This window comes from Leopardus geoffroyi, chromosome B4 (assembly GCF_018350155.1).
Source record: "Leopardus geoffroyi isolate Oge1 chromosome B4, O.geoffroyi_Oge1_pat1.0, whole genome shotgun sequence".
Taxonomy (NCBI): Eukaryota; Metazoa; Chordata; class Mammalia; order Carnivora; family Felidae; genus Leopardus; species Leopardus geoffroyi.
Genome location: NC_059341.1, coordinates 68,199,354 through 68,223,618, shown reverse-complemented (window position 1 = coordinate 68,223,618; position 24,265 = coordinate 68,199,354). Strand labels below are relative to the sequence as shown.

The following is a 24,265-nucleotide window of genomic DNA, read 5'->3' as shown; positions in this document are numbered from 1 at the left end:
CTGAGGTGCAGTTTTCTGGTGAAACTCCTCAAGGCCAAGCATGATAATGAGTTTTCATTGAGGTAGATCTCTTTATTTATTTTGTAAGAAATCAAACTTTCTAACAATATTCAGAAACAATACCAACAGAGATATTTGTGGCTGTGTTTAAGCCAATAAGCTGTTAACAGGACCTTGTATCACTCCGTTGCTTATGTTAATTTCCAGTCATCAGTTTAGTGTGGACTATTAAGAGTTTGTTCTTTACCAGACATTTATTTTGATTAATGTTTGGAATAGGGAATAAGTCCAAAGTTCTTCATAGAACTCTCCTAAACTTTATTATTTTTTATATGAAATTTATTGTCAGATTGGTTTCCATACAACACCCAGTGCTCATCCCAACAGGTGCCCTCCTCAATACCCATCACCCACCCTCCCCTCCCTCCCACCCCCTATCAGCCCTCAGTTTGTTCTCAGTTTTTAAGAGTTTCTTATGTTTTGGCTCTCTCCCTTTCTAACCTCTTTTTTCTCCTAACCTTTAAATATCATTAATCCCACTTATGAAATACTTGATTTTTTTTTTTTTTTGAGAGTGTGTGTGTGTGTGTGTGTGTGTGCGCGTGCCCGCATATTGAGGAAGAGCAGAGGTGAGGTGTTGGGGAGAGAGAAAGGATCTTAAGCAGGCTCCACACTCAGCACTGAGCCCAATGCAGGATTCAAACCCATGACCCTGGGATCATGACCTGAGCTGAAATCAAGAGTCAGTGTCAATCGACTGAGCCACCGAGGTACCCCTGAAGTACTTCTTTTTTTTTTTTTTTTTTTTCAACGTTTATTTATTTTTGGGACAGAGAGAGACAGAGCATGAACGGGGGAGGGGCAGAGAGAGAGGGAGACACAGAATTGGAAACAGGCTCCAGGCTCTGAGCCATCAGCCCAGAGCCTGACGCGGGGCTCGAACTCACAGACCGCGAGATCGTGACCTGGCTGAAGTTGGACGCTTAACCGACTGCGCCACCCAGGCGCCCCCCTGAAGTACTTCTTAATTTAGGGGATTTCATACAGTATTACTTAACTGCCCTTCATTGGAACAGTGACCTTTGTCTAGAGATAGAATTCCATTTGTTTCCCCAAAGTAGAAAAGAGGGGTGATAGAACCTTAATGACCCAGGTTTGTCAAAACTTGGCACCATGTTTAGAAATCTGTAAGTTATAGTGTGCATGGCTATTTTATTAATAGCAAGGTGAGCTAGCAATAGTGAATGTGGAGTTTTCTCCTCTCCCTGAACACCAGCATCTTTTTTATAGTTCTCTATTGTGGGTTTACACTTTTCTAGCTGGAAATTATACAGTGAATCATATTCAATTCACTAGTTAGCTTGAGCTCTTTAACATGACACCTGATATTAGTATGTCACAGCAGCCGGTAGTAGGGGGCAGAGAAAAGACCCGCCTGTCCACTAGAAGTCCACGTGTGCTAGCTAAGGTAATAGGTCCAAAAAGAAAATGTGTCTGAGAAATTGCTGAAGGATCACATTCTAATCAGAGGCACAGTCCTTGGTCCTCGAGTGACACATAACAGAGATTAGGGAACCTGAATCTGTGAGACTCACTTTGACATTAACCTGCTTTTGTGACTTTCTGAAAATCTCTTCCTGTCTGTCTTTGATGCTGGGTTTCTTTACCTTTCCTAGAGGGATAATGAATGATACCTGTCCCACCTCCCTATTGATAAGGTGACCCGATACATGATAATACAAAATGGTAACATAAAAAAAAAAACTTTAGAAAAATCTTTGTTGCTTCTTCATACTTTCTTCATCTAACAGTTCCATAACTACTGGAATTTTTCAGGACTCCATTCTATGCATTCTTTTCCTCTTCCACTTTGGGAGCTCTTATCCATTCCCATGGTTCCCATTTTATGTGCCATCCACACAGAATTATCTTCTGAGCTTCAGAGATTTGTGTAACTTCCAAGCCCCACTGGACCAAGTCTTACCTTGAAGTTGCATTTAAATATATATAGTCTAGGGGCGCCTGGGTGGCGCAGTCGGTTAAGCGTCCGGCTTCAGCCAGGTCGCGATCTCGCGGTCCGTGAGTTCGAGCCCCGCGTCAGGCTCTGGGCTGATGGCTCGGAGCCTGGAGCCTGTTTCCGATTCTGTGTCTCCCTCTCTCTCTGCCCCTCCCCCATTCATGCTCTGTCTCTCTCTGTCCCAAAAATAAATAAACGTTGAAAAAAAATTTAAAAAAAAAATAAATATATATAGTCTAGTAACTAAAAAGCAATTGGATAGTAATATTGTCTTTTTGTGTCTTGAAGAATATAGTAACATGTAGGTTATAACTCAGCAACATTTCTTAAAATCTCTATTATCTACCCCTCTGTCCCCTCATCTCAAATCAGGCCTCAGTCAGTCCCTGAGTTGTAGGCTCCCATTTTTTTCCATACTGACCCTGAGCTCAACTGTCTCCAGGCTTTTTTTTCATTTGCACTTCTCTCCATAAACTAGATCTTCGGTCCATGTTTTCTTCTCCATCCTTTTTTTTGCCTTGCATGATAATGGCTCAAGAACTAGGGTGACAAATACCAGACTCTCCCTAGAGGATGAGTGAGGAAGGAAGGGTTGGTTATTTTGACAGAGTTACTGGGTGGGAGAAATGAGGCAGGCTGGGAACACTCACATGTAAATAATCTGTATTTCCAACATACCCAGGGAATGTTCTACTTGCTGTCTACTTGTATGTTTCACAGAGCCCCTCTGGCTCAACCTGGCTAAAATTTGACCTCATCATCTTTGGTCCATACTTGCTTCTCTTGTGTCCTTTATGTTTGTACAAAGTACCTATCATGCTCCTACTTGCTCTTTCCGGACATCTGACCATCATCCTTGAGTCCCACCTCTCTTCATCCTTCATGTTCCATCCCAATTCCTGCTAGCCTAGGTACTAAATATATACTTCTGGAATCTCTCCTTTTTACTCCATTGCCTCTACTGTACCCGTTACTCCCTTGCAATTGGTTTTCCATACTCCAACAAGAAGGACTCTTTTAAACATGATTCTAATTGTGCCTTTTCTTCCATTATACTATTTAAAGGCTTCTGAATACCTAGTCCTCAATATGTCCACTAAGATCTTATATAGTCAGGTTGGCTCTGTGTCTCTAGAAGTAGTCTCCCTTATTGGGGCTCCTGGATGGCTCATTTGGTTAAGCGTCTGACTTCAGCTCAGGTCATGATCTCACAGTTCATGACTTTGAGCCCCCCTCTGTGCTGTCAGCGCAGAGCCTGCTTCAGATCCCCTGTCTCCCTCTCTCTCTCTGCCCCTTTCCTGCTGGTTCTATCCCTCTATCTAAAAATAAATAAATAAGCTTAAAAATAGTCCCCCTTCTCTAGCAGGATGCATCTCCTTTTGCCTCAAGGCCTTTGTCTAAGCTGGTCTGATCATTTAAAGTGTGTGTCACCTTTCCCACAGTATCATCAAGCTCTAACTTACTCATTCACCTAATCTCTGCTTAAATGTGAACTTCTCATCCAAGAACTCTCAGACTCCTCAAGCTGGAGTCCTTTTGCTATTAGTCCTTCGTCATCCCTTTGCTGTGAGCTCATGTTCCTCACACTTTCCCTTTGGTGAGACCCATCACATTTGACATCTAATTACTTGTTCAAACACATTCTGCCTGTCAGATGCTAAGCTCCATGAGGACGGAGGACATGTCTCTCTTACAGCACTGTGTCCCCAGTGCTTAGCACAGTGCCCAGCTCTGGATATGCGATGAGCATATCCAAGTGATGGGTACTTGCTTCTGTGATTTGGGCTCTCTCAGCCTCTCCTCTCCACAAATACTCTGCTTCACATCTTTTGTTTACCTCTGAGAAAATCCCATATCATTTCATATTTATTTTAAGCCCATGCCCTTCTCTGTAGAATTGTCTACCCAGCCTCTCTGAGCTGGCATCCAATCATTGTTAGCATACAGCAGTTGTCAGCATCACAGGATGGAGCCCAGTGTGTCACTGTACTGTGACCCTTACCATGGTATTTGGAAATTATTATCCGATTGGCCGTTTATATGAGTAGGGTTTGTGTGCAGCTTCTTTTATAACAGAGACCCTGTTTTGTGGACTTATATTCATCCTGATAATGTTAGCACCTAAAAGAAGTCAAACTAAAAAAAGTTAGAATGCCTCACAACTAGAGGTTTAGTAATCATAGAAATAATTGCTAACATTATGGACTACTTTCTTCAAAACAAAATTTTTAACATTTAGTTTTGAGAGAGAGAAAGAGAGACTGAGAGCACGAGGTGGGGGAGGGGCAGAGAGAGGGAGACACAGAATCTGAAGCTGGCTCCAGGCTCTGAGCTGCCAGCACAGAGCCGATGCGGGGCTCGAACTCATGAACAGTGAGATCATGGCCTGAGCCGAAGTCAGCTACTTAACCGACTGAGCCACCCAGACACCCCCATTAGGGACTACTTTCTATATGTTATGTACGATTTTAAGTGCTTTGACTGTGAATTCATTAAATCTCAACTCCTGTGAAACAATTGCTTTTATTCTTCCCATTATATGGATAAGCTGGAGACCAAAAAGGTTAATTTGTCCAGACTTAACCAGCTGGCGAGTGGCAAAGCTAAAATTTAAACCCACTGGTTCCAGAGTCTACCCTCATCTGTTGTGGCCAGACAGTAGAGTCTAGAGCTTTCAAAATTGGGTTCTGGAATGTCTGTCTGCTTCAGATTCTGGTTCCTCCGCTTATTCATCATGTGACCTGGGTAAGGTCCTTCTTTGCAAAATGGGGATAATCATATGTCTTTTAGAAAGGTGTTCTGAGGATTAAATAAAATAACCAGTCCTCGTGAAATATTGAACATAGGCTGTTCTAACAGTGGTTAAGTCAATGTGAACACTCCTTGGACACATCTTTTGTGGTTCTTTTCAATTGTAAATCCAGTGAGTCTGTCTTTTTATAGTTCCTCAGTCTTTTCTCTTTGCCAATTCCTGTTACTTTTCAAGGTTCTAGTGTTTATTTTTAATAAACCTTTATAAGGGCCTGAGGACATCCTTGCATTTCTGTCAAGTAAAATCTATGGGCTATTTGACAAGCATGTGCTGCCTAAAACCACAGTCCTGATTTCCCATGCTTAAATGTGCAGGTTACATGGTTGAGTGAAGATGTCTGTCTGAAGAGAGCAACAGAATTCCTGTTTACAGCCAGACCAAAGCCGGAAAAGAAGTCTGGACAATTAAGTTTATTGAGATGTTCTAATTGTAAAAGAACTAAAAAGAATATACAATTAACATGTCAACATATGCATCAGATGTTTCCTCTTTCCAAGTTAGATGAAAGCCAATTTAGTATGATTTGTGTTATTAAATTGATTAGCAGTCAGATGGAAACTTTCAGCTGTTTAGGTGATGATTTAATTGTAAAGACTATACTTTATCTACTGACACATGCTTATTTTATGAAACTCTTAAAATGTTAAGGTTCTTTTCGTGTATATTTATGTATGTCGACAGATGCTACAGCAGCAGATAATACGGGTGGAAACTACAGAGTGTACAGTTCAGAGATTTAATCGTCTGACTTGTGTGCAGACTTATTATTAGTAGTTTTTCAGTAGTACAGAAGCAGATATGTTACTTAAATCTTGTCTGTTTGTTTATTTGCTTGGGTCAAAGATGGAACAAAGCAAATAAAAATGTGGTAAAACATATGTTTAAAATAGGTGGAAATTGAGACAGTGGTGGCATCAGGAGGGAATTGAGCTCGCAGAACAAATACCATCAAGTCCAAAACGCTTGGTAGAGGTGGGCCTCTGTGACTGCCTAAAGAGGGAAATAAAAGACAACTGTGTGGTTTATGGTGCCCATAAACACAGGTCAGTTGTTGAGAGGCACAACTATTGTAGTCACTGAGACTGGAGACAGATGTTTCCCATTATCTGGAATGTGGTAGATAGCACCTTCAGCAGCCCTTGTACAGAAAACATGGCAACAGGTTTTTTGGTACTGCTACCTTTAATATAGGCTGTTTTGTTGGCATTGTAATGATTAATTCATGAAAAGCAGTTTCTTCTTAGGGCGCCTGGGTGGCTCAGTTGGTTAAGTGTCCGACTTTGGCCCAGGTCATGATCTCACAGTTCGTGAGTTCGAGCCCTGTGTCGGGTTCTGTGCTGACAGCTGAGCCTGGATCCTGCTTCAGATTCTGTGTCTCCCTCTCTCTCTGCTTTCCCCCACTCATGCACGTTCTCTCTCTCTCTCTCTCTCTCTCTCTCTCTCTCAAAAATAAATAAACATTAAAAAAAGGCAGTTTCTTCATGGGTGTGTTATGCAACCCATTGGTGTTCTGGTTTAATCTAGAGGTCAACTTATAGTATCTATAGATATAAAAATGATCATATTTTCTTAGATAATCCTTTTTGATTGTTTTTAACTTACTTTCATGAATATCGATTAGATGAATATTGATTAGCTTGGGATTAATTAATCAGACATACCTAGAAATTGGAAGTGCCACTGGGAAGTGAGCTAGATACGGCCAAGAGTACCAAGATTTTCTTTTAGGTAATAATTCTGGATTAGCTCAAATTTGGATTAGCTCACCTGATGGTGTGCATCAGGAATGCTTGGAGGATTTTTAAAACACAGATCCAGGTGCCTGGGTGGCTTGGTTGCATGTTTGACTCTGGATTTTGGCTTAGGGCATGATTCCAGGGTTGTGGGATCAAGCCCTGCATTGGGATCAGTGCTGAGCATGGATCCTGCTTGAGATTCTCTCCACCCCCCCCTTTCCCCAACTCACTCTCTCTCTAGAAGAATAAAATAAAAATTAAAAAAACTAAAGTCATAAAAAGACCCATCTCCCATCTCTGTAGTTTTTAATTTAGTAGGTCTAGGATGGGTGAGGTGAGCGCATCTTCATCTTCAATAAAAGAGAGAGAGAGAGAGAGAGAGAGAGGGCCACATAAGTGATTTAGTGATCAGTGAAGTTCTAGAACTACTACCATAGATTATGCTGCATTAATTTTAGATAGAAACAGATTTTAAGCACATACAGCTAAATACACTTTAGCCATAAAGCCATCTATTTTATGGTTAAGATCATATGTTCTTGAGGACTGTAAATTTCCATAGTATTGTCCATTATAATCAACTTCAGAATTCTCTACTGAGCCAATTGAATAGGGTGATTTAATGTATGGATTTCTTATTAGTAAACCAATTAACAGTTTTGGTGTGTGTCTACTGGAACTGATGACTTTGAACAGTTAATATGATTCTGGGATAATTTTTATTCTCACCATTGTCTGATTATATTTCTGTATAGACTAAAAATATTTTGACAACTATATTCTATCTAGAGAGCATTTTCTTATTTTTCATCCACAAAACTTATAAAGTGTGCTTTATATACGTTGTAAAGTTATCTGATAGCTCTAGAGGTAGTTTTCGTTTGTAGGCATTTACATGATAATATGAAAAATGATATTCAGAGATCGGTATCTCCACATATGTCTTTACTTATCTGTGGTAGTCACTAGTTACAGACAGAATCTTTAAGTATCTGGTGAATCTTGGTTTAAAGTAGAAAACCAAGGCTGTGTATGTGTGTCTTTGTCTAGCATCAGTATTTACAACAGAAATCTTAAGTAAATGTCCTCTGTTGACTTTCCATTGTTTCTTTACAGGCATTGCCTCCATGACAGTGCCAGTGTACATCGCTGAAGTCTCACCGCCCAATTTAAGAGGTCGATTAGTTACTATTAACACTCTCTTCATCACTGGAGGCCAGTTCTTTGCAAGTGTTGTGGATGGAGCCTTCAGTTATCTCCAAAAGGATGGATGGAGGTCTGTAAATTGTCCTTACAGTTAATTTTCAAATCATCTTTTTATGGAATGGGAGAAAAATTGAGAAATGATAGGAAAATATAACTGGGTATTTTGGATCATTATAACTAATTTATAAGTGGGTGACATTCAGCAAAATTGAAAGTGGACAAGAAGCTGATATTTATTTTAATGATAGACAAGGAACCTACCATTATGAATTGATATTTACAGACTTTTTAGCATTTAGGTGACATTTCTCACACTGTGTGTAATCTTTTGCAATATTTGTTTAAAAATGAATGCAGCAATAAATATGTATGGAGTTCTTGAATTGTATCAGTGATTGACAAGGTGTTTATGAACTGCAGATATAACTAACATCCTTTTTGGATTGAACAATCTACATTCTGACCTGAGTGAAAGAAAACCCACTCTTTAAAGATACAGATTTAGCTATATAAAAATACGTTATTATATACATAAATTTAAAATACACAAATTGTTCTTTAATCACTATTTGGCTTATTTTGAATCAAAAGAGATGAGAAAAATGTTTTTAAAACTGTTCTAAAACATTTTCAAACTGACTGTCATAGAAACAAACTAATCTTCTGTTAAAGCTTAAAGATATTATAGGCTCTGGATTTTGATATCATACTTCATAGTATTCAAAACAACAGATTGATGTAACTGCTTCGGGGAAATTTTATTAAAAACCTGTGGCAGGTTACTCAATATTCTCTAAGTTATTTTCTTGCCACCATGTATTACAACAAATGTTTATTGACCATCTACTCTGTATGAGTGCTGGGGATAGAATGTTGAACAAGACAGACTCTAGTCCTTATATAAATGCATGGTGCTTACAGTGTTGAAGTGAATTCTTAACAGCTGAAGAAAAAAGGGTTTGATGTGGTGCGGATGTAGGCAATCAAGCTTCTATGTGAAAAGCACAGTAAATCATGTGCCTTGATGAGCCATTAAAGACTGAGCCTGATGAAGTTTTATTAAAAGTTTTGTGAGAAAACTCATTGATGCCAATTAGGGCCTACATTTGTCAGGACATTAAAGAGAGGACACAGTTCTTAAAAGCATTAGCTCTTTCTGCAGATGTTGCTAAACCACTTTCTACCTTTGAAACAATGAATCTCTGCCAAACGGAGAAATTACTGGAAAATTGAAGAAACAGGAAATTTCATCATTCTTTTCCACTCTGTAGATGAGCAGAAAGACAGATAACTATTACTAGTGTAAAGTGATATTTTGAGTTTTTCTTGGAAACTCAGTGCAAGACAGTTTTCAACCCATGTCTTTAAACAGATCTAAATCATTTACATTAAGTTAAAAAACTTAGTATGTAACTAATATATATATGCTTTTATTAAAAGTCTATTTTTTGGGTCTAAGTTTGCAGAGAGACCTTAACTGATAAAAATCTGTTTTTAAATGAACATATGAAGTGCATAAGCCACATTTTTTTTACTTAAGTATAGTAATGTAGGTATCTTTGTACTGGTTAGAAAAAAAGAGAAAGATCATACAGTATTGAAAATTATTTATGAATGTGGTGTCCCTCTGTAGAAGTGGGAGACTTGCTTGGGTCAGGCATTAGAACACTTTCAGAGGCAGAGTGATATAGTTATAGACAAACTTGGATTCAGATCTGCTTTCTGCCTCTCATTAGCTTCAAACCTTGGACAAGTTACTTAGCTCCCTGAATTTTACTCTTGTATTGTAAAAAATGGGACCAAAAATACTTGTCTTGTTTGATTATTGTGGGATCTAAATTATTATAGGTGAAGTTTTCAGTCCACTGCTTCACATACGGGAAATGATCAATAAACACTGAATCACATAGTTATTTATTCTGATGAATGAATAAAAGGATGGTGCTCTTATAGGTAAGTTGTGAGGTTGAAGGAAAAGCCATCCTATGGTTTGTATTTTCTTTGTCAGTACAGATGAGGCTTGGAGGTGATAGGGAAGATGCCTAGGGAAGATAACTGTTAAATGCTTATAGCTTCTGTAGAAAATATAAAAAACTAGAGACAAAAACGATTTTCCACATATCCATGGGATCCCAGCTGAAGTTGGGGCTATATACTTGCAGTGCATTTTCCCCACAATACTAGAGAACCGAGGGGTAAAAAAAAAAAAAAAAAAAAAAAAAAAAATATATATATATATATATATATATATACACACACACACACACACATATATATATATACATATACATATATATATATATATATATATATATGAGGACATATATATATATATATATATATGAGGATGGGAAAACTAACTTGGGCTGGTATTCAGATGAATGCATTAACATCTTAGATCACTTAGAACTCCGCTTATTGTTTGCATGAATACACATTCACTTGTGTCCATGTGCAAACATGTTACCTTTTTTTCAGCTGGTGAATTCTCCGTGTGTTCTTTTCTTCCAGTATTTAGTATTCTTAGCAGTGTGTTTAACTCATCTGTTTCCTGGGCTAATAGGAGTGTGGTTATAAGCAAATAAAGGTTGAAGTACTACCTCAACATCAACTTTAGAATTGTCAGCAATACTAACTTATTTAAAATTATAGCAATTGGGGCACCTGGGTGGCTCAGTCGGTTGAATGTCCAACTCTTGATTTCAGCTCAGGTCAGGATGTCATAGTTCATGACGTGGTTCACTGACAGTGTGGAGCCTGCTTGGGTTTCTCTCTCTCTCCCTCTCTCTCTGTGCCTCTCCCCTGCTTGTGCTCTGACTCTAAATAAATAAACATTAAGAAAAATAAAATTATAACAATAAATAATTCATCATTTTTGTGGCAGTATATTTCAAAAATCCTAATTAAAATGTGGGTGTAAATGTTAAGTACAGCATTTTTTTCATACTCATATTTTTGTATATTACAAAGTAAGATGTCCCCTATTTTACAAGAGTTTTGATATTTTAACATTGTTTCTTTTTTATTCCTTTTTGACTTTTATTGCCTCTGAAACTCTACTTCAAGCTACTAAACATTTTAAATATTTGGTTGGGGCCAGATGGCTGTTAACAGAGTAGACTTTAAAGTCAGTTCTTCCTACTTGAAATCTAACCTCTTTCTTCCTCCTTCTCCTTCCAACAGTTTATAATCTAAAATGTGGTTACTGAAATTTTCTACACTAGTGATCAGATTAAAACATATAGAAGATGAAACTGATTAATTAGATAGAAAAACTTCTTAGCTTTTGATGTTCTTGAAAGAATAACCCATGTTTTCTGCCAGATGGGTCAAACCTACTGTTCTTTTATTGTTTGGATGTCATAGAAATAAATTATTTTCTGCTGAACGACTAGAAGATGAGTTTTTCTAGAAAAGAGCATTGCCAGTAGAAAATTGAATGCTAGTATTTTTAAAGCACTCTAGTGTTATCAGACCTTCTTTTCTGGGAAAAAAAAATGTCATCTGGCTTCATGAGGAAAGAGGAATAAGGATTTTGAAGAGATCATTAAAAATTAGAATTTTGTAAAATCAACTTTAATGAGATACATACCATTCAGTTTACCCATTTAAAATATAAATCATTGGATTTTAGTGTATCCACAGGACTGTGCTGCCGTTACTGTAATCAAATTTAGAATATTTTCATTATCCCAGAAAGAAACTCTGTACCCCTTAGCTGCCACCCTTCAACCTTCCAGCTCCTCCAAGCTCTAGGCAATCAATTTACTTTTTGTCTGTATGGATTGGCTAATTTTGGATATTTCATGTAACAATATGTGGTCCTTTGTTGACTGGCTTCTTTCACTTAACATATTTTCAAGGTTCATTCATGTTGTAGTATGTGTAAGTATTTTATTTCTTTTTATTGGCAAATAGTATGGATAAAACCACTGTCTGCTTATCCATTTGTCAGTTGATGGACATTTCTGTTTTTTGGCTATTATAAAAATGCTGTGAACATTACAGTTTTCAGGGTGGACATATTTTCATGTCTCTTGGGTATATACCTAGGAATGGAATTGCTAGGTCATATGGTAACTATGTTTAGCCTTTTGAGAAATGGGCAGACTATTCTACAGGGTACTGTGCTATTTTACATTTCTACTTAGCGATGTATGAGGATGCCAGTTTTTCTACACAGTAATAAATAATTATCTTTTGATTATAATCATCATAGGTGGGGGTGAGATGGCATCTCATTGTAGTTTTGATTTGCATTTCCCTGATGACTCGTGATGTTTGGAAAAAAATTATTTTTACCTAATGTATTATAGTGCTTATAAAGATGGCAGAGGTGTTTCAGTAGTTAGCATTAATGATACCAGGTTTTATCACTGTTTGCCATTTTCTGTGCTGATATTTTTTTAATCTTGCTTATTTGAACATAGATTTACTCATTACACTTCAAGCAAATGAAGACTTTCTCTTTTTAATTGCTGAGTTAAAGCCTGGCATGCGGCAGGCCTTTGGTAAATATATAACAGAGTAAATTTAACAAGTGTCACCATGATTGTGTAAAACACTTACTTGGACATGCCACTGCTTAAATATTTCAAGTCCTCTCCATTTCCCATAGGAAAAAACAAAAACAAAAACAAAACAGTGGTTTGTGGTGTCTTCCATTGTCCAGTCTCTGCCTGCTTTTCTAGATGGTGGAACTTAGCGTTGCCTCCCTCCCTCCTCCTCTATGCAACAACCATGACTGTATATCCTATACACCAATTGCATCTTGCGTTTTTTTCTTCCTTCTGCTCACTTCACCTCTAATGCTTTCCTAACCTGTTCTGCTTTACTCGTCCACCTGTTGTTCCTCCTCTAAATCTGTGCTTTGTGTATCATGTGAAACTGGTTTTGTCCCTTTGTCCTTTCATTAGACTTTATACATAGCTTCACTGTTTTATACTTCTGTTATATTGAACTAGTTACTTTTTTATCTGTCTTCTCTAATTCACTTTGGAGCTCCTGAGTGTCACTGACTTTGTACTCATTTTTAGATCTAGGAAAGGGCCTGGAACATAGAAAATGCTCAATTAATGTTTATCGAACAGAGCTGAATTGATTCGGCTCTAGGGAAGAGACTCTTACCTAAAGTGAAATGGTATTGATTTTAAACCAAAATACCAATTCATTAATGTATGTTGAGGAATACATTTACTTCATAGATAACTTAAAAACTAAATTATTAATCATAAGTGTTTCTTAAGGATAAAAATCAGAGAATGAAAATTAGTTTCTGAGCCCATGTAACTTTCCATCTCTCAAAATAATATGCCTCCCTGGCCCCAGAACACTTTTTGTTCCTCTCTCTTGGCCAGCACTGGTTTCCAAATGAGTATTCCTCTATTTATAATTACATAAATTACCATGTGACTTAGAGTAGTAAGACTGGTTTATCTATAGAGAGGCTAAGTCATACTCTTTTATGTTGATTTTTCTTCATTCTCAGATTTAATTTTTTAAAATTAGAGTTAACTCACTAATCCATGGACAGTTGTTGGTGAAGTGTTTGAGTGTGCTAGATATTTTCACATGTATGTGCTAGATAAATTCATCATTTATGTGATGCTTTTTGTCTGTGTGCTAAAGAAATAGAATTTGAGGAAATGTAAGTGTTGAATGAGAAGCACAAAATATTAGTGTTAGCAACATCTGTATGAGAGATTTCTCTGGAATATCTTCAAGCTAATTCATGGACAGTGTGACATTTTTCTGAGTTCTTTGAAGAATTTGTGGACAGAGGTGGAAACTGGGACAGAGTATAGGCTAGCTGACGGTAGGATCAGAAGGCTCGAAACCGAGGTGTTGAGGAACATGAAAGAGGGGAGCCAGATTCTAGAGGTTTGTGAATTCTAGGCTTCAGAGGTTTTTAACTTCCATCTATAGGCAAAGGGAAGCTATTATTTTTTGAGCAGGGCATGCTATAATGTGAGTCAAAGATTAACATGAGAGCAATGCCCAGAATTGATTGGAACACTTGGCTGTTGGATGGATGCAAAGAAAATATTTATGAGGCTCCCGCCAGAATGTAGGTGTGAGATAGTGAGGTGTAACACTTGCAGACTTCAATTAGTATGGAAATCATTCAGTCGTTAAGAAAAATTTGGGGGGCACTTCCTGTATACCACTGTTGTGGTTGGGACTAGAGATAGACCAATAAGAAACATACCTGTTCTCAGCCACCTCACAGACTAATGGAGAGACTTTTTCATCAGTATGTTAATTAAATGGTGGATAGTGTTATGGAAGCTCTTAGGGTGTGTGAATAACTTAGCTTTATGATGGAAAGATATTTGAACTGAGTCTTTTTGAATAAGTTCCAGGCTTAGTGAGGGAGAAAGAAATTCTAGGTGGCATGTAATTTTCAAAAACCCCCTGGTATGAAAGGACCAGTCATGTGTGGGCAATAGTGAGAAGTTTTATTTATTTATTTATTTAATTTTTATTTTTTTTCCCTTTAAATGTTTTCTTTTTAGTTAATTATTATTTTTTTAAATATATGAAATTTATTGTCAAATTGGTTTCCATACAATACCCAGTGCTCATCCCAAAAGGAGCCCTCCTCAATATCCATCACCCACGCTCCCCTCTCTCCCACCCCCCATCAACCCTCAGTTTGTTCTCAGTTTTTAAGAGTCTCTTATGGTTTGGCTCTCTCCCTCTCTAACTTTTTTTTTCCTTCCCCTCCCCCATGGTCTTCTGTTAAGTTTCTCAGGATCCACATAAGAGTGAACACATGGTATCTGTCTTTCTCTGTATGGCTTCACTTAGCATAACTCTCTAGTTCCATCCACGTTGCTACAAAGGGCCATATTTCATTCTTTCTCATTGCCACGTAGTACTCCATTGTGTATATAAACCACAATTTCTTTATCCATTCATCACTTGATGGACCTTTAGGCTCTTTCCATAATGTGGCTATTGTTGAGAGTGCTGCTGTAAACATCAGGGTACAAGTGTCCCTATGCATCAGTACTCCTGTATCCGATAGTGAGAAGTTTTAAAGCAGCTGGTTGGAGAGCTGTGATTACTGTTGGAAATTTGAGGGTGACATAGAAAGGCTGTCTTCAGGGGGCGCCTGGGTGGCGCAGTCGGTTAAGCATCCAACTTCAGCCAGGTCACGATCTCGCGGTCCGTGAGTTCAAGCTCCGCGTCAGGCTCTGGGCTGATGGCTCATGATGGCTCAGAGCCTGGAGCCTGTTTCCGATTCTGTGTCTCCCTCTCTCTCTCTGCCCCTCCCCCGTTCATGCTCTGTCTCTCTCTGTCCCAAAAATAAAATAAAAACGTTGAAAGGCTGTTTTAAGTAGGTATGAGTAGAACTTTAAATCCCTTGCATTCTCTTTAGCAGTACATTGAATTTATTTTGCTTATTCAAAGTACTGAAAATAATTTCCAAAATAATACCACTTTGTGATGAAAAATTAGCCTCTCCATAATATTTTACAACTTAAATCATGTCAATAATATGCTTTTCAGAATATTTCAAAAAGGGTGACATTTTTCAACAAATTGGTGCTGGGGAAAGTGTTATAATTTAGTACTAATAGATCATTCGTGTTTGGCTCCATACAAAATACAGGATATAAAGGTGTCTTAAAAATCTAATTGTGTTGGGGCGCCTGGGTGGCTCAGTCGGTTAAGTTTCCGACTTCAGCTCAGTTCATGATCTCGCAGTCCGTGAGTTCAAGCCCCGTGTCGGGCTCTGTGCTGACCGCTCAGAGCCTGGAGCCTGTTTCGGATTCTGTGTCTCCCTCTTTCTCTGACCCTCCCCCATTCATGCTCTGTCTCTCTCTGTCTCAAAAATAAATACACGTTAAAAAAAAAAATTTAAAAAAAAATCTAATTGTGCAGGGGTGCCTGGGTGGCTCAGTCGGTTAAGTGCCCAACTTTGGCTCAGGTCATGATCTTGTGGTTCATGAGTACCGGCCCGAGGTCGGGCTCTGTGCTGACAGCTCAGAGCCTGGAGCCTGCTTTGGATTCTGTGTCTCCCTCTTTCTCTGCCCCTCCCCTGCTCATGCTCTGTCTCTCAAAAATAAATAAACATTTAAAAAAATTCGGTGCAGTGGCCATTTTAAGGAAGATGGATTTGGCTAACAGCTTGATTACAAGTTAATATCTTAATGCTGAGGATATTAGTAATTTTGTCATTGACAAAATTAGGATACAAGACTATTTATTATAAAGGTATCATAGTGTTGTGGGAGGAAAAGATTTAAGACTTGCTTTCACAGCACATTAATTTACCTGAGTTCTAATATCCTCATGTAGCTAACGTTTTAGCAGTTGTACAGTGTTATTAGGATCAAATGAGTTAATGATGGCCAACATATTTACAAACTCGTAAGATATTGTTTGCTGTTATCTCCAGAAAGTCTTAGGTTAATTTTCGATCTTATATCTAAATATGGCAATAAAAATATCCCTCATATTCAGCTTTCTGAATTTTCCAGGTAAAAAGTGAATATAGTTTGCTAATGAGAGTGGTTTGTATAAGACTAATCTTCCCTGAAGATGACCGTTATAAACCACAGACAGAATGTTAAAACTGTTTAAGGCATTGGAAAACACCATCTCCAAAGGTGGGTTGGAACTGAAGGGGTTTTGATTCTCAAAGTCTACATTTATGACTTTTTACTTGAGGACAGCCCTTAATCTATACTGGACAGCTATAACTTAAGTAGAAAACTACAGCTTTATTGGCTTACAGTGTCAATGGCTAGAGTTTGGGGTGGGCAGAGTGGGATGGAATTTGAAGGTGAAAATCCAGGAAAAGAATGACTCATATAGGAGGAAATCCCCCAAATCTGAATATTAATTTACTGCAAATATTTACTGACCTCAGAACTATGAATATACAGGAGAGATTCCTTGGAGCCTGTGGAAAACAATAATTACAATATGATAAAAACTGGGAGAGATTTTATTTCTTGCCCATAGGAGGAGTGACATATTTGGATTTTGAAACTTGAGGCTGCAGTTTAGGTTTTCTATTAGAACTGCAGAAGGATCATGCCTTAGAAATAAAGACTTTGTTGCATGACTAAGGATTTGCCCCAAGACCAAGCCAAAACTGAAACAGATTCACACTAACCCAAGTATAAAACCAAAGCTCCCCAAACTCAAGGAGGCTGATAGGAAAAAGTCAGCATTATTTGGGAGAAGAGAACAAAATCTAAGAGTCTTTATAGTTTATCATTCACGATACTCACAACACAAAAAATTATTAGACATGTGAATAAACAGAATTTATGATACATAATTAAAAGAAAATTGGCCAATATAGACAGACCTCAAGATGATGCAAATGTTGGAATTAACAGAAAAAGACTTTAAAGCAGCTATTAATAATGTGGTGAAGGACTTAGCAAACAAGATAGTCATGTTGAGTGACCAGATGGTGAATCTCTGCAAAGAAATGTAAACTATAAAAAGAGAACCAAGTATAAATTCTAATACTATAAGTACAATGTCTGAAATTATAAATTAAATTAAAACTTAAAAAATCCATTGAATGGGCTTAACAAATTGAAGATGACAGAAGATAGGGTCTGGAGACTTGAAGGCAGATCCATTGATATCATCTAATATGAAAATGAGAAAATAAAAAAGTTGAAAAAGAAAAAAGCCTCAGTGACCTAGGGTACAATGTTGAATATCCTTATATACCTCTAATTAATTCTAAGTAGTCTAATATACATTAGACTTTTGTCTACATTTGTTGAGGTCCAACAAAAAGAGAATGAGGGAAAAATGTGTTTAAAAAAAAAAAAGAGGGGCGCCTGGGTGGCTCAGTCGGTTAAGCGTCCGACTTCAGCTCAGGGCATGATCTCACGGTCCATGAGTTTGAGCCCCACGTCGGGCTCTGTGCTGACAGCTTAGAGGCTGTAGCCTGCTTCAGATTCTGTGTCTCCCTCTCTCTCTGACCCTCCCCCATTCATGCTCTGTCTCTCTCTGTCTCAAAAATAAATAAACGTTAAAAAAAATTAAAAAAGAAAGAGAAAGCAAAAAAAAAAAAAAAAACGGCCAACTTCAAAAATTTGGTTGAAACACTAATTACTGATTCTAGACCATAGTGAATCCCAAGTATGATAAATATAAAGATGAGCAAACACAAGCATATCATAATCACACGGCTGACAACAGAAGGTCCAGAGAAAATTAGGATCCCAGAAAAAAAAAAAAAAAGACACATTACAGGAACAGCAATAGAAATGATGGCCAACTTTACAAGAGGAACATTAGAAGGTCCGGAGACAATGGCATGTCGTCATTAAAATACAGTTGACTTTTGAACAATGTGGGTTTGAACAGGTTTTTTTTTTTGATAAATATGGTATAGTATTGTAGATGTATTCTCTCTTATGATTTTTCTTCTCTCCAGCTTTTCTATTGTAAGAATACAGTACATAATACATATCACATACAAAATACGTGTTAATTAACTTAATTGAATTTTATTGGTAAGGCTTCCAGTTAACAGTAGGTTAAGGTTTTAGGGGAGTCAGAAGCTATTTTTAGATTTTTGACTGCACAGGGTGGGTGCCCTCACTTCCATGTTGCTCAGGTTTCAACTGTACTGAAAGAAAAATGTCAGTCTGGTAGGAGAATATCCTTCAAAATATAGGTAAAATAAAAATGTTTTCAGATAAAGTAGAATTAAGAGAATCTCACCACCAGACCAACTGTATTGTAAGAAGTTCTTCAGACTGAGGGAGATGATCCTAGATAAAAGCTCATCCACAGTAAGGAAGAATACCAACTATCATAATAGGAGGCTAAATATAAAGGACATTATCTGTTTTTTGTTTTTTTGTTTTTGCCTCAAACTTTTCAAAGACCTGTGACTTTACATTTAAATGTAATGCATAGAGCTATAGAATAGAATGACAATAGTAAAAAAGTTGAGCGGAGTAAATGGAAATTCTACATGTTTCTGAAGAGTTATAATATTATCTTTAAATAGTAACGATGCATGTTTTTATCCTCAGAACAACCACCAGAATACATTATACAAAATACATAGCTAAGAAGCCATTATAAGAATTAAGATGGAATATTTAAAATACTTGGATAAGCTAAACAAAGGCTAGAAAAGGAAGAACACAGGTAAAAATAATGGATGGAACAAATGGAAGGCAAATAGTGAATGGTAGACTTAAAACTCAATTATTACAACAATTATAAAGGGTAAAAATTTTCATTGTGCACAAAAAGCATGACACAAGCCTATGTTGTCTAAAAGTGACACAATTTAGGCATTATGGCATATGGCATTATAGCCATAGATAGATTATAAAAGTAAGAGATCTATGTGAACAGTTAAGTATAAGAAAGCTAGTGTGGTTATGTTAATAATCACACAAAGTAAGACTTTAAGATAAGCGGTATTACCAGTGATAAAAGGGGACATTTCATAATGATAATACAATGAACTAATCAGAAATAATAATGATTAAAAATGTATAGTTTCTTTAGAGAGCTTTCAAGATGCATAAACACAAATTAGCCGATGGTAGTTGCACGATATTGTGAATGGACTTAATGTTAATAGACCTTTACACCTAAAAATGATCAAGAGGTAAACCTTATTTTATTTATATTTCACTACAATAAAATAAAAAAGCTTTGCAGAACTAAAGGAAAAAATAGATCAATTCAGGCTCATATTTGGAGAATTTGAAACTTTTTGCAACTAATAAAAACAACCAGACAAAAAGTTAGATTATAGGAAAACCCGACAACACTGTTAACTGCCTCTTTGAGATTGACATTAGACATTCTCTAAAACTGACCATATCCTGGACCATAAAATAAATGTTAATAAATTTTAAAAATGAATCTTAATAGCATATGGCTTCTGACCACACCAGAATTAAATTAAATATTAGTAAGATAGCCAGAAAATCTTCAAAAACCAGCATGTTCTAAATAACTTATGAATCTAAGGAGAAATCAGAAGGAAAAATTAGAAAATAGTTTTAAATGGAAAGAAAATGCAGTGTGTCAAAATGGGTGGAATTCAGCCTCAGCCGTGTTTAGGGGAAAGTATGTAGCTAAAGTGATTATATTAGAGGAGGAAAAATCAGATGGTCTAAGTTTCATGTAAGGCTAGAAAAATATGGGCATGTTAAACCCAGAGAGAACAGAAGAAAATAATAAAGACTGGAAGTCAATGTGATAGAAAGCAGATAAGCAATAGAAAAAATTAACAATGTTGATTCTTTGGAAAGGTTAGTACAATTGATAAACTGATTATGACTTATTAAACCGGTTAAGAAGAAAAAGCTAAAGCACAATGTATCAGTATCAGGAGTAAAAGAGAGCACATCATTGCAGTGGACATTATTAGGATAATGAGGGAACACTTTGAACAACTTTGTGCCAATAACTTCAACAACTTAGAGGAGATGGGCATATTGATTAAAAATCACAGCACTACCAAAAACTGGGCGCAGATAAAATGGAAAAGTAAAGTAAAGGATCTAGAATTGCCAAAACCATCTTGAAGAACAAAGTTGGGAGAGTTTTGCCTGATTTCAAGACTTAGCATAAAGCTAAAGTAATCAAGACAGACTGGTAAGGATAGATAATCAGTTAGTGAAATAGAACAACATGGGTGTATCTCAAAAACATTATGATTGAAAGAAGCTAGATGCAAGAGAGTAGAGTCTCCATAATTCCATATGAAGTTCATTAACCTGCAAAATAAGCTATGGGGACAGAAATTCAGTCATTGGTTGTCTGGGGCAGTGGAGATTGACTGGAAAGCAGATGGGTATAGAGAATTTCCTGGATGATGGAAATGTTCTGTTTTTTTATTAGGATGGTTATAAGGACACACACACACACACTCATATATGTATATATATATATTTTTTTTTTTCTCAAACTCTTAGAATGGTATACCTTGGAACTCTTTATTCTATGCAAAACTTCCCTAAAAAATGTTAACCTGCACCTTCTGTCAGCTCCCTCCATTATATCCCTTTTCTGCATTGGCCAGTGACTAATATAAATGTTGTTTTTGCCATGACACTTTTTCTTTCTTTTTTTTTCTTTTTTTTTCTTTTATTATTTTTTTATTTTATTTTTTTTTTTTTAATTTTTTTTTTCAACGTTTATTTATTTTTGGGACAGAGAGAGACACAGCATGAACGGGGGAGGGGCAGAGAGAGAGGGAGACACAGAATCGGAAACAGGCTCCAGGCTCTGAGCCATCAGCCCAGAGCCCGACGCGGGGCTCGAACTCACAGACCGCGAGATCGTGACCTGGCTGAAGTCGGACGCTTAACCGACTGCGCCACCCAGGCGCCCCGCCATGACACTTTTTCTAACAATCTTTGTTGAAATAACTTTTGTCCTTTATTCCTAGACTATGCCCAAACTTCAGTCATAGCAATTAAATGTAATCCTGTTTTGTTCGATGATTACTAGTGTATAAGTTCCTTGAAGCAAAGGATGTCTGTGAATCATTGTATCTCCAAAATCCTTAGCGCAGAGCTTTGGATAGAAAGCTCTGAAAAAAAAAAAAAAACTGAGTGGAAAAAAAAAAAAAAGACAGTATGTGTGTAGATGTGATTGTGTGTGCTTTATTTCTAGCACTAGTACTGTGCATTTTGTGCAAGTCCCTATATTTTGCCATGTAGTTTAAAACTACTTAATATCTGTGCAAAATACATTCATTTGTTTAATATCACATCTTATTCTGTCAAAGTAAGCGTATCTTGCTGCTTTTATTATAATCACAACTCTCTAAATAACCTTGGTCAAACTACCTATCTCATATACCAATATCAAATTACTTCGAGGTGTTTCCCCTACCTACGTAGAATTAACATTTTCTTACGTTTGCATATTTGGCAAGATTTTTTGTTAACACAGAATCTTTCACCAGGTAACACAAAATTTGCTCATTTGCTGGTCATATATTGTCTGCTTTTTACTTGAAAGATTCCAACTGGGACATGCTGATTTTTTTTTTCTTATGTACTTTCAGCCTTGGTCTCTTGTTTACTCTCTGCTGCCATCAGGTTATCAGATATGTCAGTCATCAGTGTTGATGTTCTACATGGTCCTTGAAGGCAAAGGAGAATTAATTTACCAGCCTGGAATCTCAATTTTCAGTGTTTTATTATTTTAATTTTTTATCTGTTAAAATGGAGTTGTGAGTCTTGCACTAAATTTGAAAAATATGTTATCAAGTGAGTTGTAATTACAGCAGGTGGCTAGATTCAGTATTATCTTTTTGCATCTAAAACTTGCATGAAGTAGAAACATATTACATATGTTATAATTGATCTTTGGTGATTATCATGTAAATATCTTGTGATTAATATATGATGGTGAGCATTTCTTTTGTAAATCCAAGAATAGTGATCTTTTAGTAAATATATCACTCACATGATTATTAAGTATATGAGAAGTCTGTGAAAAAACTCAAAATCCATAGGAACATTGAAGTCAGCTCAAGATGTAGTGGTGAAGGAGCAGTGTTCTTGAATGTGTTTTGAAAGGGTTTGGACTATGCCTTTTTAAGGGGAAAATATTTCACTACCCTAAACAGGGCACAGTGATATATATCAGAAAGTTCCAGCTTGGGGGGATGTTTTTGGATTGACACAGCACTACACTGTCTCTGGTTTTAAGTGCATTCATGATGCTTAAGGATTGGTGTAGAGTTTGGCATTTAATGTACATTAAAGGTGATGTTTGCTGGGTAAACAGTTCAGAGTAGCACCTCAGAAAGATCATAGGAATTCAGCCTTAGCTATCCAAGCAAATAAATCAAATCTTCATTAGGTATCACTTTCAAAGAATGTACTGATTCTAACTGCTGACCCTTTTTATTTTCAATGAACTGTTTCAAGAGAAAAAAAAAAGGTGTAGTTTATTTCATAGTTCTGTGTAAAAGGATGCTCGTTGGAAACGGTAGAGTTTTAAAGAATAAGGCTTAGTATCTTAATAATTATGATATTCCTCTTTTGCATGCTATGCAGAAAAGGGCTAACATAAACCAGATTTGTAAATCATTAGGAAATTGATATAAACAGAATGCAAGCTAGAAGACAGAGGATGGAAATAAAACTATTGGAATTATATATATATTTTTGTCACCCTTTTTTGGTGTATTATAAGACAGTATTGGATATTAGAGAATATTGCTACAAATCCTTACTATCTCAGGGACAAACTTCAGAGATTGTCACTGAGCTAATCTAAGTGTTTTGAAAAATAACAAGATTCTCTGTGACTAGAGCATAAGGTGGAGATTTGGTTTAAAAATACATACTTTAACAGTGTGAGGTTGAGAGACAAGGAAGTGATTATTGAACTGTACCTTAATGCTCTCATGGCCTATTAGAATAATTGGTTAAATGACTGCAGTATCCAAAAAACCTTTATATGCTTCTCAGAGTAAAGTGTCTTCCCTTAGTAGAACTCAAGACCTATAAAAACAATTGTATACAATTTGTTTTAAATATAACATATTGTAATACAACTTCCTTAGCCGTGATAGTTTTTCTATAATAGCTTGACTTATAATTAAAACCATAAATCATTCAGCTCTTCTATCATAAGTCATTTGCAACCTTTTTTACATTGGCAATTTAAGGAAGAAAAACAGCTCAGGGCATGATCTCGCGGTTTGTGGGTTCAAGCCCCCGTGTGGGGCGCTGTGCTGACTGCTTTCTCAGAGCCTGGAGCCTGCTTTAGATTCTGTGTCTCCCTCTCTGTCTCTCCCCTGCCCCGCTCACACTGTCTCCCTCTCTGTCAAAAATAAATAAATGGTAATAAATAAATAAGTAAATAAATAAGTAGGAGACAATCATGATACCCACCTAATAGGGTTGTCGTGAAGACAAATTAATTAAGGTTTCTTAAGCCCTTTGAATAGTGCTTGGCACATACTAACTAGTGCTATGTATTAGCTATTACTATTGGCTGCTGTTAAGTGGTGACATGAATAAGCTACATTCAAGTAGATTTTTTTCATGTATTTGGAACATAATCATTACCTTGTGGAACTACTGGAGGGTAAGTAATGTGTTCATCATGTTATCAGTAGACGAGATTATCAGATAACCATGTTATCATGAGAGAAGTGGGACAATTATGAACTACACAGCTCTGTGTCTTAAATGGCCATCTATTAGAGCATACTTGCCTTCAGTTTTGTAGGTGGGAGCAACATGATTCCTTTAAGACAAGAATGGTGGTGAATGCACAGTACAACGCAGGACCTCTTTGGTTTTGTGTGAGGTACCTGAGTCTGCTCGGCCACCATGGAAAGGACTGTCACCAGGGAATGCAGAATCTTTGGTTCACAGAGCTTCAGTTCTTGGCACTGGGAAGAAGGCTTAATAGGTGAGGTGAAATAGCTGGGCTTGTCTCCTTTGGTGATAGCTGGCCCAGCCACACCATTTGAAAGCATTGCTTACCATTTGAGGGCCCATC

The 24,265-nt window shown here is 36.9% G+C and overlaps 1 protein-coding gene across 1 annotated transcript in view; it reads left to right on the top strand.

The window, feature by feature from the left end:
* Positions 1 to 24,265, top strand: part of SLC2A13 (solute carrier family 2 member 13) — a 381,073-nt gene that overhangs the window by 49,710 nt on the left and 307,098 nt on the right. The window contains exon 2 of the mRNA XM_045465179.1: positions 7,682 to 7,841. Within this exon, the coding sequence (XP_045321135.1) occupies positions 7,682 to 7,841 (160 nt within the window). The remainder of the gene's footprint in view (positions 1 to 7,681; positions 7,842 to 24,265) is intronic.